Here is a 14,817-nt window from a genome sequence, read left to right on the forward strand (position 1 = left end):
ATCTGCCTCCTGTATTCCCAGACGCTGATGCGGATGTAGATGCTGGTACTTCAGGGGTAGAAAAGGAAGTTTGCAAACTATCCTGTCGCTTGGACATCTCTTGCAGAAATTTAGCCATCTGATGCTGCATGTTTTCCAGATTTTCTAAACGACCAGAAATGCACCTGAACAAATCCACTCCTGACTCCTGATCCGTGGCCGGCTCCATGTGGCCAGTGCAAACTGTTATGTTCTGGGTTGTTTGTGGACCCGGGGTGGTAGCAGGAGCGATCACAGAAGCAGATTTGAAAATAAAACTAGGATCTTTAATAAGTGCTTGAGTAGACATATAATGTGGCAGTAAATAAAAGTCCAGGAATATATAAATGTGCACAAGAGTTCTGTGGTGGGAGCAAAAGGGTTAATGTCCAAGTAGAAACAATTAGAGCTGTCCAGGTGTGCAGGTAGTGAAACTGAAAATAATCAAGCCAGATTTGCAGGTAGTGAACTGAAGTGCAGGATGTCAGCAGGCTCAGGCACTCAGGTATAGGCAAGGGTGATGGAGGTAGCGGGGTAGTCCAGTGGGAGCTAGGAGCTGACAGGCAGACTGGCAGACAGCGAATTCACAGGAACAGGATAAGCACAGAGAACTCCCTCTCAGCTAGGCTGAGATACACGTTGCACTGGCAAAGAAGGAAGGCACTGACCCTTCCTAAATACCCCATGCCGTGCTGTTACTGGCCGGAGGGAACATGTGACTCACCAGGATTGGCCAGCCGCATCACATGGCCAGAAGGCAAGATGGCGGCGCCCATGCCAAATGGAACGGAGACGCCGCCAGGCCTTACCAGCGCAGAGTGACCACAGGCCGGCACAACAACGCGTGCAGCCAAAGCCCCCCACCAGACACCAGCTCCGCCACCAGACAGCCCGCGCCACAATGACCTCACAGGTAACACTCGCCTAGCGCCATGCTGAAATACCCTGGCCGTGACAGGGAGAGATTGCATAGGGTAGGTCCTGGCATGTCCTGGGAGAGATTACATAGGGTAGAAATCCTGTCATGTCCTGGGAGAGATTGCATAGGGTAGAAGTTCTGGCATGCCCTGGAGAGATTACATAGGGTAGAAGTCCTGGCATGTCCTGGGAGAGATTACATAGGGTAGAAGTCCTGTTATGTCCTTAGAGAGATTACATAGGGTAGAAGTCCTGGCATGTCCTCGGTGAGATTACATAGGGTAGAAATCCTGTCATGCCGTGGGAGAGATTGCATAGGGTAGAAATCCTGTCATGTCCTGGGAGAGATTGCATAGGGTAGAGTCCTGTTATGTCCTTAGAGAGATTGCATAGGGTAGAAGTCCTGTTATGTCCTGGGAGAGATTACATAGGGTAGAAGTCCTAGCATGTCACGGGAGAGATTACATAGGGTAGAAGTCCTAGCATGTCCTGGGAGAGATTACATAGGTTAGAAGTCCTGGCATGTCCTGAAAGAGATTGCATAGGGTAGAAGTCCTGACATGTCGTGGGAGAGATTGCATAGGGTAGAAGTCCTTGCATGTCCTCGGAGAGATTACATAGGGTAGATGTCCTGGCATGTCCTGGGAGAGATTACATAGGGTAGAAGTCCTAGCATGTCCTGGGAGAGATTACATAGGGTAGAAGTCCTGTCATGTCCTGAGAGAGATTGCATAGGGTATAAATTCTGACATGTCTTGGGAGAGATTACATAGGGTAGAAGTCCTGGCATGTCCTGTGAGAGATTGCATTGGGTAGAAATCCTGGCATGTCCTGGGAGAGATTTCAATGGGTGGAAGTCCTAGCATGTCCTGGGAGAGATTACATAGGGTAGAAGTCCTGTCATGTTGTGGGAGAGATTGCATAGGGTAGGTCCTGGCATGTCCTGAGAGAGATTACATAGGGTAGAAGTTCTGGCATGCCCTGGAGAGATTACATATGGTAGAAGTCCTGGCATGTCCTGGGAGAGATTACATAGGGTAGAAGTCCTGTTATGTCCTTAGAGAGATTACATAGTGTAGAAGTCCTGGCATGTCCTCGGTGAGATTACATAGGGTAGAAATCCTGTCATGTCGTGGGAGTGATTGCATAGGGTAGAAATCCTGTCATGTCGTGGGAGAGATTGCATAGGGTAGAGTCCTGTTATGTCCTTAGAGAGATTGCATAGGGTAGAAGTCCTGTTATGTCCTGGGAGAGATTACATAGGGTAGAAGTCCTGGCATGTCCTGGGAGAGATTACATAGGGTAGAAATCCTGTCATGTCCTGGGAGAGATTGCATAGGGTAGAAGTTCTGGCATGCCCTGGAGAGTTTACATAGGGTAGAAGTCGTGGCATGTCCTGGGAGAGATTACATAGGGTAGAAGTCCTGTTATGTCCTTAGAGAGATTACATAGGGTAGAAGTCCTGTTATGTCCTTAGAGAGATTACATAGGGTAGAAGTCCTACCATGTCTTCAAATGAGCAGAACTTCCAAACAGTTTGAAAATTATTATGTTATTGTTAAAGGGAAACTAAATGAAATATTCACAGCATCTCGTGTGTAGTGTAAATCATACTTACCTACTCTCCCGGAAGTAGCGCGAGGCTCACAATTTTTCTGGTAGTCCCCAACACCCCCAGAAGAGTAGGCAGATCTCCCGCTACCCGTCCACTTTCTAGTGAAGTAGGCTGGATGGGGAGATTATGCGGGAATTCGCTGGTCCATACAAAGTGGTGGGGCTAAAATGAAGCAAATTGCGTTATTTAACCCTCCCCCTTTATCTCGCGGACTCGCGAATTGCATCATTTTGCCATGACAGTGGCCGGGCCAAATGATGTTGACAGCCCGGCCCTGCCCCCAGAAGCTGTCAGCTGCATTTCCTCGGCCAGTGTGGTATAAATGTGGAGAAATGTGCAATGTATAGTCAGTCATGTAGGACCTGTAGAAAGAATTTCTCACGGTGCAGATTGATAGATTTCCAGACCATTTACACTGGCTGCTTATATAGACTAGAAGTCAATTCCATCTTAGAACCCATCAGGTTACCCACAAGTCTAGTGTCTGTGTCTTTGAGGCAACCACTATAGAAAGACTTGCAGGCTACATATAACAGGGGGATGTAATCATAATGTCAACATTTATAATGTTGACAGAACAATGTCAACAATTGTGATGACGACATTATTGATATGTCGAACATGCCAGCACCTGCAGAATGTCAACATGTTCACAATATTGACATGTGAAATGTCGATATTCTGCAAGGTGGGTTAGAGTTAGGTTGTGGCAGTGGAGGGTTAGGGCTAGGCTACAGAGGGGTGGTTAATGTTAGACACTAGGGGGATGGTAATTGTTAGGCTACAGGAGAGGTTAGGGTAAACCATACTCACCACCAAAAGCACTGAAGGATCTGCTGTAAGTCATCAGGACGGTATCACCAGACCCAGAAGACACCACTGGAGCTGCCAGACCCAACATGCTAGGAAAGGCACCACTAGACCACCAGGGACTAATCAAGGCAACATTTCATCAGTGTCGACAGTGTCAATGTCCACATACCAAGCATGTCGACATTATGACCAGGTTGATGCCAAAGTATCTTGGGCGCATAGCTACTTCCAGTTGGTGGATAACCACTAGATTGCCTGCTCAGCATAAAAGTGAAAGCCTTCTCCAGAATAGGAAGGAGTTTCAGTTGGTGTATATGGTAAAGGGCAATCATGGCTATCAGTTTTGAAATGTCGAAATGGAATATGTCAACATCTGCAGAATGTCAACATGTACACAATGTCGACACCTGAAATGTCATGTGAAATGCAGACCGACATTCTCAGAGGTCTGATAGTTAGGTTTAGACTACAGGAGGAGAGGTTAGGATTAGGCTGTGGGAGTGGAGAGTTCGGTTTAGTACGGGGGAGGGTTAGGATTAGAGGTTAGTATTACTCACCACCGGTAACGTCGCAGGATCAGCTGAAACTCACCGTCAGTTGACTGCCCGACCTGGAAGACACTGCTGGAGCTACTAGACCGGACGAACAAGGTAAGTCACCACTGCACCACCAGGAACGGTTTGTCAACGTTTTATTCATGTCTACTTTTCATCACTGTCAACAATATGAATGTCAACATGCTTGGCGGAATCAGCTTCCATACTGTGAGTATCTAAAGCAGGCAGGATTATCCTTTTGATACAACAAATAAGCTTGCTTATTGCAACAGTGCACAATTTAGCAGTATATCAGGATTCCCATTTATACAGTGCATTTGGATTTTTTTGCATTCTATTTTTATATAGATTTTTTTTTAGTTACCAGTACTTTATTATATAGAATGTAAGATTGTATCTATGTATGCATTTGTACTAATAAATGAATATATGTTTAAGCTGAACCTGATCATTTTGTGTATAGTGCTTGTAGCAGTGCTGCTTTTTTCTTTTTTGTAGGTTTATCCGAGAGTCATCTCATTTATCGGGTTGAATGGCCACCCATATATTTTCTATTACATGTTGTCTCTATCAGAGTTGCGGCATCCTACTGTACGTCATTAATGATTACAGTAGGATTGCAGTTAGGTGTGAGTGCTGTGGTAATGTGCAATCTGTGGGAAGGTTAGTGGGAGGAAAATCTATCTGGTCACATATCTCTGATGGTTAGATGTACACATTACAGCTTCTATGATATAAAAGAAAATGTATTGAAAAATTGAATTCTCCTTCTACCTATTCCCCTTCTAGTTTTAGGTAATTTCAGAACATTATAGCAAATGCAGCTTATAACACAAAATAAATAGGATGCACCTCCTAAAAAATAGACTGTAGGATATAAAAATATTTTACTGGTTAGTATAGAACTGTAGATTATAGTCACCACACGATGAGAGCAGCATGTAACCCATGTATAACCAGCTTAGTACAAACAGTCTATTGCTATTTAATGTCTCTTTAAATTCTGTGCTATGAAGGAGTTTTACAAACACATTTAGAAAAGGGATAAGGGAGGACGAGAAATGATATTTAGTGGGACATAACTGTAAAGCTGCATACACACACAACGATTTTTTTAATGATTATCGTTAAACGATGTCGTTTAACGATAATCGTTTGCAAAAATCGAGTCAAACGATGAACGATTATCGTTCATGCGCGTTCACGTTTGTAGTTTGTCGTTTGTAGTTTGTAGTTCAGTCAGACTTGTCAACTCAACGATTTTCATTAAGGGAATATGCAAAAATCGTTTGTAGTTCATAAAAATCGTTCATGACATTTAGTAAATGAACAACTTTAGTAAACGATTTTAGTTAATTTTTTCAAGGGAAAAAATCGTTTACTAAAATCGTTCATTAAAAAAATTGTTGTGTGTGTATGCAGCTTAAGACTTAATTAGAGACGAAACAGGAGATGGGGCTGCTAATAACAGTTATTAATACATATTTCTAATACCATTTCATTTTCTAGTGTATTCACAGGGACCTTGCAGCCAGAAATATACTTGTAACCAATGAAAAAGTGGCCAAAATATGTGATTTTGGACTTGCCAGAGATATTGTGAATGATTCAAACTATGTGGTTAAGGGCAACGTAAGTTTAATTTTTATCCCTTCACATTTTCACTGTGATTATTTAAAATCCTAAAATATCCATTTTTATATACAGTGCCTACTAAGGTTTTATCAAAGTACTTTCCATTGTGAGTGATTTAGAATGGGCCGTCATAAGCACAAAAGTTGAGCGGCTCTGTATTGTATTTGTGTCGGCTTCCTGTAGAGAGCACACCTCGTTTTTCCATTTTGTCTATTTAGAATTGTTTATCATTGATCATCTTAAATTCTCCAAGTTTATGCCTAGGATAATTAGATAAAGAAAACTCCATCTAGCTCACCTTACATTATTATTACTATTACTAGGAGGTGCAGGGGAGAACTGGATCATTTATTCCATACGCCCACACTCTTTTTGTACCCTGAAAACCAGATATTAAAAAAAACAAAACAGGAATATAATAAAACATTTGAAATAGAAAATAACATTTATATCTACCTCTGCAGCACAATGAGACTATTCCAAGCATTTCGTTTCAAACTAACGCATTTTGCATTAATGCTTATATGTTTAGGCACAAAAATGTATCAACAAAATATATGTTTTATTATGAAGTTATCAACAAAATGGTAAAAGGATACATAAAAAAGAAAGGGATAGGGAAGGGGGGAGGGCAAGGGGCACGAATGTACAATTCAAAGTAGGCATATCTTTTATTGCTCTATTTAAGAGATCTAGCCAATTGAGCTTATATTTCTGGGACAGTGTGCTTTGTGAATGCAACCTTCCTCTATATAAAATGTATAAGATTAAAAAATATATATTTATTTGCCATGGGATTTCATCTGCATTCCTCAAGTGCAGCCAGGAGCAGTGCAGCCCCCAGAATTTTAAAAAATAAGATTACTATTGGGACACCATCGAATCATTACCATTTCTGGCGACAAACATCAAATGGTAAAAATACTACCATCGCAAGAAAAACATTGATGGTCAGTAACCATCGACCATCATTGTCCATCTCTAATAGTGACTATGAATTGTGCATAAATTAGCTTCTGTGTCTGCACTGTATGCAAACCTCATCCTTTGCACCCGTGCACAGAGATTCATCCAATGCAGAATCAGTCCCTCTGTTTGACCAGTACACTTGGGCAGACTAATATGGCAACTGAATAATTGGCCACAAGGGGATAAAAGACATATTATACTCATGTTATGAAAACAACATCAAGACTACAACATGTTGTTATTAAATAATAAGGAAATCGGCAGCACCATCTACAGGATACATGCGGTGCTACTTCAGCATTTTATTTGTATTTTTTTTTAAATCAGTCTTCATTGAATGTCCAGCAGACATATGTGGAATAGGTTGTTCCCTGCATGTTTAAATTTGTATTATGTTTGCTTGCTCCAGGCTCGTCTCCCAGTTAAATGGATGGCTCCAGAGAGTATATTTGAAGGAATATATACCATCAAAAGTGACATTTGGTCTTATGGCGTATTACTCTGGGAGATATTTTCTCTTGGTATGACATACAGTGCTGTAATTATTTTTATTGAAACAATAAATACATGTATATATGTAGAGAGAGAGTGAGAGAGAGAGTGAGAGAGAGAGAGTGAGAGAGAGAGAGAGAGAGTGAGAGAAAGAGAGAGAGAGAGATGTGATCCGAGTCGCGGTTCTAATCTCCTGAGGAGATCTGTATAAATCCAAGTCACGGTTCTGAGCTTCCAGCGGTTTGGAATTTGGATTTTAAATCAAAATTTTGGGTTTTGGATTGTAAAAATTACATGATTTTAGCTGTTTTGTAAAACGTATCCTTTTTTAATAAAAATATCCAGATCCAAAAACAAATTCTAAACACATGAGGGTGGTTTTGCAAAGCCAAAACATGAAGATTAATCCAGATCCAAAACACGGTATATATATATATATATATATATATATATATATATATATATATATATATATAGTTCATAATATTTCACTTTCTTTTCTTAAGGGGTGAACCCATACCCAGGCATGTTGGTCAATGCAAAGTTTTACAAGCTCTTACAAAGTGGATTTAAAATGGACCAACCGTTCTATGCCAGTGATGAAATGTAAGTGTATGAGAAGTTTAAAAACATTGCTATGTCCTATATTTGTTTTGAATACTATATTTTGCAATAATAACACCCACCTCCATATTTCTACCATATAAAATCCCTGCTTAATAGCCCAGTTGGTTCCCACTCTGTGCTCCATCAACCCTGATAAACACCATTTCCCTCCCACTCTTCTGTGCCCTCTGGATTGCATGCCTGGTCTGGCTATAATAACTAAATTGCTCTATTCATCACCACATCATCTCCATCTCTCTTAAAGTCCTAGCCATCACTGAAATTGGTGTCTCCCTATCTATCACCACTTCCCCCACTGCTCCCTCATTTGAGGGTCCTTCTCTCCCATGCCCCTTGTCCTGGCAACTGGCAAGGTGACCGCATGGGAGACGTCCTCCCCACTAGCTGCACCTTCTGTATTCCACGCCACAAGCCCTCTGTCTCCTCCTTTAATGTCCACTCATACTCTCTTCAACCATATTCATCTTTGTGTGGCAATCATATAAGGATGGTCAACGGTCATCGATGGTTAACCACTGCTGGTTTTCTGCCAATGGTCGATGGTTTTGCCATTAAAGGTGGAGGTTTGATTTTCCTCCACCATCAATGGCAGATATATTGCAATGTTGTATTTTTCCAGTGCATGATGCTTAGCCATGCCCCCTTCCCTGATTGGCCAGCTGTGGTCATGTATCCCACTGTAGTGATGCCATAAATGAATTTGTCAATGGTTTCCTGTAGTTAAAGGTAAGGTACTGATGGTACCATAGATGGAGACTATTGATGGTGAACTATTGGATGGCCATCCCTACACTCATCTACTGTCACCTTGGCCTCACCACCCACTTCCTAGATAACTTCAGGAGCAGCCTAGCACTTCAAAAGTCCCAGACATATCCTCTGTAGTATGGTCACACCCCCATCACAATGTGACCATGCCCCCTGTCCTATTCAAGAGCAAAGTTGGGAGGCTTGCCTAAACGGGATGCAATCAGAAAGCCGATGGTCGAAATGCCGACCGCCGGCTTCCAGACTGTGCAATCCCAACAGGGGACTAATGACAGGTGTCAAAATCCTGTCATTAGACCTACGCCGGGAGCCCGCCGCCCGGCATAGCGAACAAAGGTAAGCTGGGCGCCGGGTGCATACAGCCGCGGGGGGAGGGTAAGGTTAAGGGCTCCAGGGGGGGACTTAGGGTTAGGCATCCCCCTGGGAGGGCTAGGCTAGGGGAAAGGGGGGTTCGTGTTAGGCACCCCTGGGGGGGTTAGGGTTAGGCACCCCCCCTGGGAGACTTAGGTTTAGGCTGCGGGGAAGGGGGGGTTAGGTTTAGGCACTTACAGGGGGGGTTAGGTACTTGGGGGGGAGGTTAGGGTTAGGCATCTCTAAGGGGGGTGTTAGGGTTAGGGGGGAATAGAGTTAGTAATACTTAAAAAACTCACCTGTCGGGCGGTATTTCATACCGATCCTGCCTAAGCACAATCAATGTTCTGACACCAGCAATTTAGCAAATTGTCCCATGTCAAAACATGCCACATTTCTGCCAGTCTTGTACCATACCTGCTTTGATTGTAATTGTGTGTAGGTGGCAAGCCAACCCCGCTGGGCTAAACTCTTCACTTCATTTCCAGACATGTAACCAGTGAGCTATCCCAGCCTTGTTAATTGGTTCTAATTATGTATTCTTAATGCTCCCTCTCAGTCATCCCTTCATATTCATTGTAAGATCTGCTTTCATGACAGATATTTCCTGATGCAATCCTGCTGGGCCTTTGATTGTAAGATAAGACCATCTTTTTCACAGCTGGTCTCTTTCTTAGGATATCAGATCTCAAATACAGAAGCTCAGGTATGTACTGTAACATACAATGGAAAAAGAGAATGCAGCTACTGCACCAGTCCTGCAATATTTATTTCAATGACTGAAAAACCCCATATCATTCAATAAATGATTATATTCCAATGCTAATATAATATATTGATTTCTTTAGGGGTGCAGTCTACTGAAAATTATAGATACACTAGATTGTCAAGAGCAAAAACAGAAGTTATAATTTTTTGAGGCACACAAAAAAGAATTAAAATATAACTTTTATTCCTTAGTTCATTAAAAAAAATAGCATGTAACATGTAATAAACAGCAAAATATTTAAAAGAAACAGAATGTTTCTAGACTTGACAGAACTTATATTGTGTGTTGACATAACAAATAAAGAGTGTGTTTAAAACAAAGGGTCCCGCTGTGTATTTATTATGAATATAACCAATAAATATGCTTATTCAGTTTATTGTTGTGTATTCCACCATATATTCTTAGAATTTATTATTCTTTGAAATAGGAAAAAGGATATATTTTAATATTCAGGGTCATCATCCACTATAAAGTATAAGACAAATAATAATCCTTTATTCCCTATGTGTTAATAAGATATGTCCGATGAATAGTTACATATACACAAGTCTTTGGGCCTGATTCAGACCCACTCGCGAGCGGCTGTCCGCTCGCAAGTGGGTCGATGGTCTGCACTGAGCATGCGCACGACGGAGGGAGCTCCGTCGTGCGCATGCGCCAGACACGACGAGCGAAGGACTTTCCTTCGCTCGTTGTGTCCGATCAAAGGGGGCGTGCTGTCAATGTTGATTGACAGCACGCCCCCTTTGGTGGGCGTGCCGGGGGCGTGCCTCCCTGACGGGGGCGTTCCCACGGGAACGCCTCCCGTCAGAAGCCGGCCCACTGACATCACTAGTGATGTCAGTGGGAGTGATTTTGGCTCTGATAGAGCCAAAATCACTCCGGAGCTTGCGGTTGAAAACCTCAACCGCAGGATCCGGCTCGCAATTTCGATGGTCGCGATGGTCACGACCATCGTGGCCATCAAAATGCACGCTCGTATAGCCTGTGGGTGGTGACCCACAGCTATACGAGCGTCCAGGAGGACGCTCCATGAAAATGGAGCCCGGCCCTCATTCAGAGCGTGCGCTCTGCTCAGAGCATACGGCTCTGAATGAGGGCCTTTGTCTGTTAATAATCCTTTCTTATATTAGTAATCTGATATTTGTAATGGACATAAAAGTCCTATAAATTAATAAGCATATGACTGCGTTTCTCACAGGTTGAGTACTGTAAATTTACACATTAGATTCTTATTATGGTGTCACAATTATATCCACATATTTAGTAACAAATGTTTCGGAGTAGGATTCTATACACAGACTGTGTGTGTCTGCACGGACTCTGGCAGACTAAACGCTGATTTATTTTCTGCCCTTAACAAATACCAATCATCATATCATGATATGCTTCCATCTCTCACAGGATAGCATCATATTTATTCATTTATAGCATAAGAGCGCTTAGAACATATTTTTATATATACAGCAATGCAGCCTGGTGTTCATATATTCAGTGATATAGCATGTGTGCTATGATTTGTATCTATCATTCATGCTGAAATATATTATGTAACGAAGCAAAATTATTGTGTCATCCAGTGGCGCTGGATATAAAATATTACAAAACACGAGGTATTGGGATAGTACTTAATCCTTATCATAAATTGGAAATCTTGCTGGTTATCCTTTTGTATCTGGAATTCTGAACATCTTCATACTTTGTCCATATGATACATGTAACAAAAACAAATGATAAAAAAATGTCTTAATAGTCTGGTGTAATTTTCCTATTAATGTTCATATGCAGAATGGCGTTGTTCTTATCAAATAGTCACATATAATTGATGCGTACCCCACTCACATTAGGAAGTGTGGTTAAATTCCTAAAAAGGTTTCTTTATTCTTCCTTCCTAATTGTTATTCCAAACAAGTCTCGGGGAGCTCCCCATGATACATAGGTACCAGGTATTCCTGAGAACTCCTTGGATTTCTATTAGAAACAAGGAAACATCATATGGGAATTAACCCCGAGGATACTCCAGGGGGATATCCGAAAAGAAACCATTATATGCAGGTTACAGCATTTACACCATGTGAGTAGGGTACGCATCACTTCACCCCTCATAATATTTGTGTGTCACGATATAAAAGGACTTGTTTGGAATAACAATTAGGAAGGAAGAATAAAGAAACCTTTTTAGGAATTTAACCACACTTCCTAATGTGAGTGGATGATGACCCTGAATATTAAAATATATCCTTTTTCCTATTTCAAAGAATAATAAATTCTAAGTATATATGGTGGAATACACAACAATAAACTGAACAAACATATTTATTGATTATATTCATAATAAATACACAGCGGAACCCTTTGTTTTAAACACACTCTTTGGGGTCTATTTACTAAGCAGTGTTAGGAGACAGAGTGAAAAGTGATAAGAAAATGATAAGGTGCCAGCCAATCAGCTCCCAACTGTCATCTCACAGGCTGTGTTTGAAAAATGACAGTTGGGAGCTGATTGGCTGGCACCTCATCACTTTCTTTTCACTGTATCTCTTAACACTGCTTAGTAAATAGACCCCTATATTTGTTATGTCAACACAATATATGTTCTGTCTAATGCTGGCCATACAGGCTGCAATTATCGGGACGATCCACCCGATATCGGCAGATCGCCGCGATAATTGTAGCGTTTGACCGAGGGTTAAATATTGCTCGGTCTGGCATGCTGTATTGTCCAGCATGCCCGTCCAATGCGATATTTACCCGGTAACTGTCGACCGCATCGGGCAGTGTATGCCCAGCGCGGCCGACAGACAGACATTTCCTGGGAAATGTCTCCTCCCCCGGGGGCGGAGTGCAGATGTCGGGCTATACACTGTGAGATTTCTCTCACAGTGTATGCCGCGGACATCTGCGGCTGGCAGCCGGCCAGATAAAATGTCTGTCGGTCTGACAGACATTTTATCTTGCCGTGTATGCCCAACATAAGTCTAGAAACATTCTGTTTCTTTTAAATATTTTGGTGTTTATTATGTTACATGCTAATTTTTTTTTTTATGAACTAAGGAATAAAAGTTATATTTTAATTCATTTTTATGTACTGTAACATGCATTGAGAATTATAATGTATTTGCTACAGGGCTATATACTCTCTCACCAGGCAGGTAGCAAGGTCATAATTTTCTGAAACACCATTTTCATATATGTAGCAGAAGGGCTCAGTAACTGACTTTCTAGTGCAGATCGGTGCAAATTTAAATGTAAGGGTGCATCTAGAATTTTTGGTGCCTGATTCACATGCAGGTCCCATATGTGGGACCAGTTGGAATGTGGATGGATGTCAAAATGGAATGCCGCGTCTATATGCACACCCTAATGCATACTCACTGCACTGCCCCACTTTTCTATGCACTAGAGCAAGGATGGGGAACCTCCTGCCCAGGGGCCATATAAGTCCTGTGGAATCATTTGGTCTGGCCCTCGAAGCTTTTTTCTGCTAGCCTCATCTGGCTAGCAGGGTGCCTAGAATGGCACCCTGCAGTCAGAATCTATGCAGCAGTGCCCCCTGGAGCATCCGTAGGACTCTTCAGACAGTCACACCGCGGCCCTTACATCCTCAGGATGCTCTGGGCATTGCTGTAATCACCGGCGATTATGGTCCCGACCCCGTGTTACATCACGCAGAGGGGGCGTGGCCTGCACAGTTACTGCAAATAATGTTATATATGTAAAAATGGCCCTCGGCATAAAAAAAGTTCCCAACCCCTGCACTAGAACAACCGTAATCAGAACTTACACGTGCCCGATGTCAGGTGTAAGAGATCCATCTGAAATAGGCATCTTCCCGCTGTACGCATGACTCATAAAATGCAGCTCTGGCTACACACCTTCGACACTCCCACGAGATGCTTGCTAGAAAATGATAGACAGAACCTGCTTAGTTGCTATGGGCAACACCACCACTTGTCTGTTTTAAAAGCTTTGGTAAATCTACCCTGAAATGTTGGCATCCTCCCCCATGCATCAGCCATCCATCATCTCTGGCCACCCCTAAAAAACTTTGAGAATATGAAACAGGACAAAAACCTTAAATGATAAAGCATGGTAATATTTTTTATGTATGAATCTACCAGTGTGGAGAGTATTTATGGGCCTGATTCATAGGTGGGCGTAAATGGCGTCTCAGCTGTGATTCCGTATGCAGCGCACTTGTGAAAATATGCAAATGTTGCAGCCATCAAGCTTTGTAAGCTTTGACCACTGACTGCTTCTCAAGTCTGTCACTTACATGTGGGGAAGCAACGTTGGAGCCATTTTTACTGCATACGGGATCACAATTGCAGTTTGCGCCCCTACCCAAAACAGTCACGACACACCGGCGTTTGTTCTGCCAATTACTTGTTTCTTCCCACAAAACTCCCTGACTATCAATTCACACTGCATCTAAATCCTCGCTGCGATTGCCGAAGGTAATGCGCAGTGTGACTGACATGCATACGCAGACCACCAATAATCGCTCCACTGGGAAAACATTGCCATTGCATCCACCCCTGAATCATGCCCTATGTTTGTTAGGAAACCAACAAGCCAATCACATAAAAAAACTCTTCTTAACTAAAGTGATGAAAGAGAAATAAACACTGGTGCTGGGTGTTTCCTGTAACAGTTTTTGTGGCAAAGGTTAGTTTTTTATTATTTATTTTTTAAATAGATTTCCATTTTAACTTAGGTGAAGTCATCAGACGCTCCTATCTAATGGACACTGCATAAGATATATTTAAATGGAACCACACACGGTGCCTTATTACCAGACATCTAAATGTGTGACCAGCCTACCCGCAGATGTGGAGGCCCCATCCATTGTGACTGACAGATGACTCCATAAACACACCACCGGGATTATTGGCAGACGGCATTTTCCACAGCGCATAAGACAGAACAGTGATCTTGGGGCCACACTACAATGCTGGGTCTATATGACTGAAAATTACCAATGCGTCAGCCAATATTGTAGTGTATGTGTGTCAGCTAAAATGCAAATGAATGTCATGTACTATCAATAATAATGGTAGCAACTTTTAAAACATTTGTACATCTAATAAGAACAGAGTATTATATATATTTTTGTTATCACTATCTGTAAATTTTGAGTATTTTAAGTATTCTTTTTGATACATACAGTTAAATTGTAAAAAAAAAAAAAGTTGATACATTTGTTTTTTATAACTGCACTGCCACTTCTATAAAAGGTATTACTTAGGTGGCCTCTGTGCTAGTTAGAAACCCTGGTGCCGCTG

The 14,817-nt window shown here is 42.0% G+C and overlaps 1 protein-coding gene across 1 annotated transcript in view; it reads left to right on the forward strand.

The window, feature by feature from the left end:
* Positions 1-14,486, forward strand: part of FLT3 (fms related receptor tyrosine kinase 3) — a 210,091-nt gene extending 195,605 nt beyond the window's left edge. Inside the window, exons 18-22 of the mRNA XM_088460269.1 lie at positions 5,431-5,553; positions 6,935-7,046; positions 7,524-7,623; positions 9,364-9,469; positions 14,250-14,486. Of these exons, the coding sequence (XP_088316395.1) occupies positions 5,431-5,553; positions 6,935-7,046; positions 7,524-7,623; positions 9,364-9,469; positions 14,250-14,276 (468 nt within the window). The 3' untranslated portion in view covers positions 14,277-14,486. The remainder of the gene's footprint in view (positions 1-5,430; positions 5,554-6,934; positions 7,047-7,523; positions 7,624-9,363; positions 9,470-14,249) is intronic.
* Positions 14,487-14,817: the final 331 nt, after the last annotated feature.

This window comes from Taudactylus pleione, unplaced genomic scaffold, assembly GCF_031769625.1.
Source record: "Taudactylus pleione unplaced genomic scaffold, aTauple2 ptg000043l, whole genome shotgun sequence".
Classification (NCBI taxonomy): domain Eukaryota; kingdom Metazoa; phylum Chordata; class Amphibia; order Anura; family Myobatrachidae; genus Taudactylus; species Taudactylus pleione.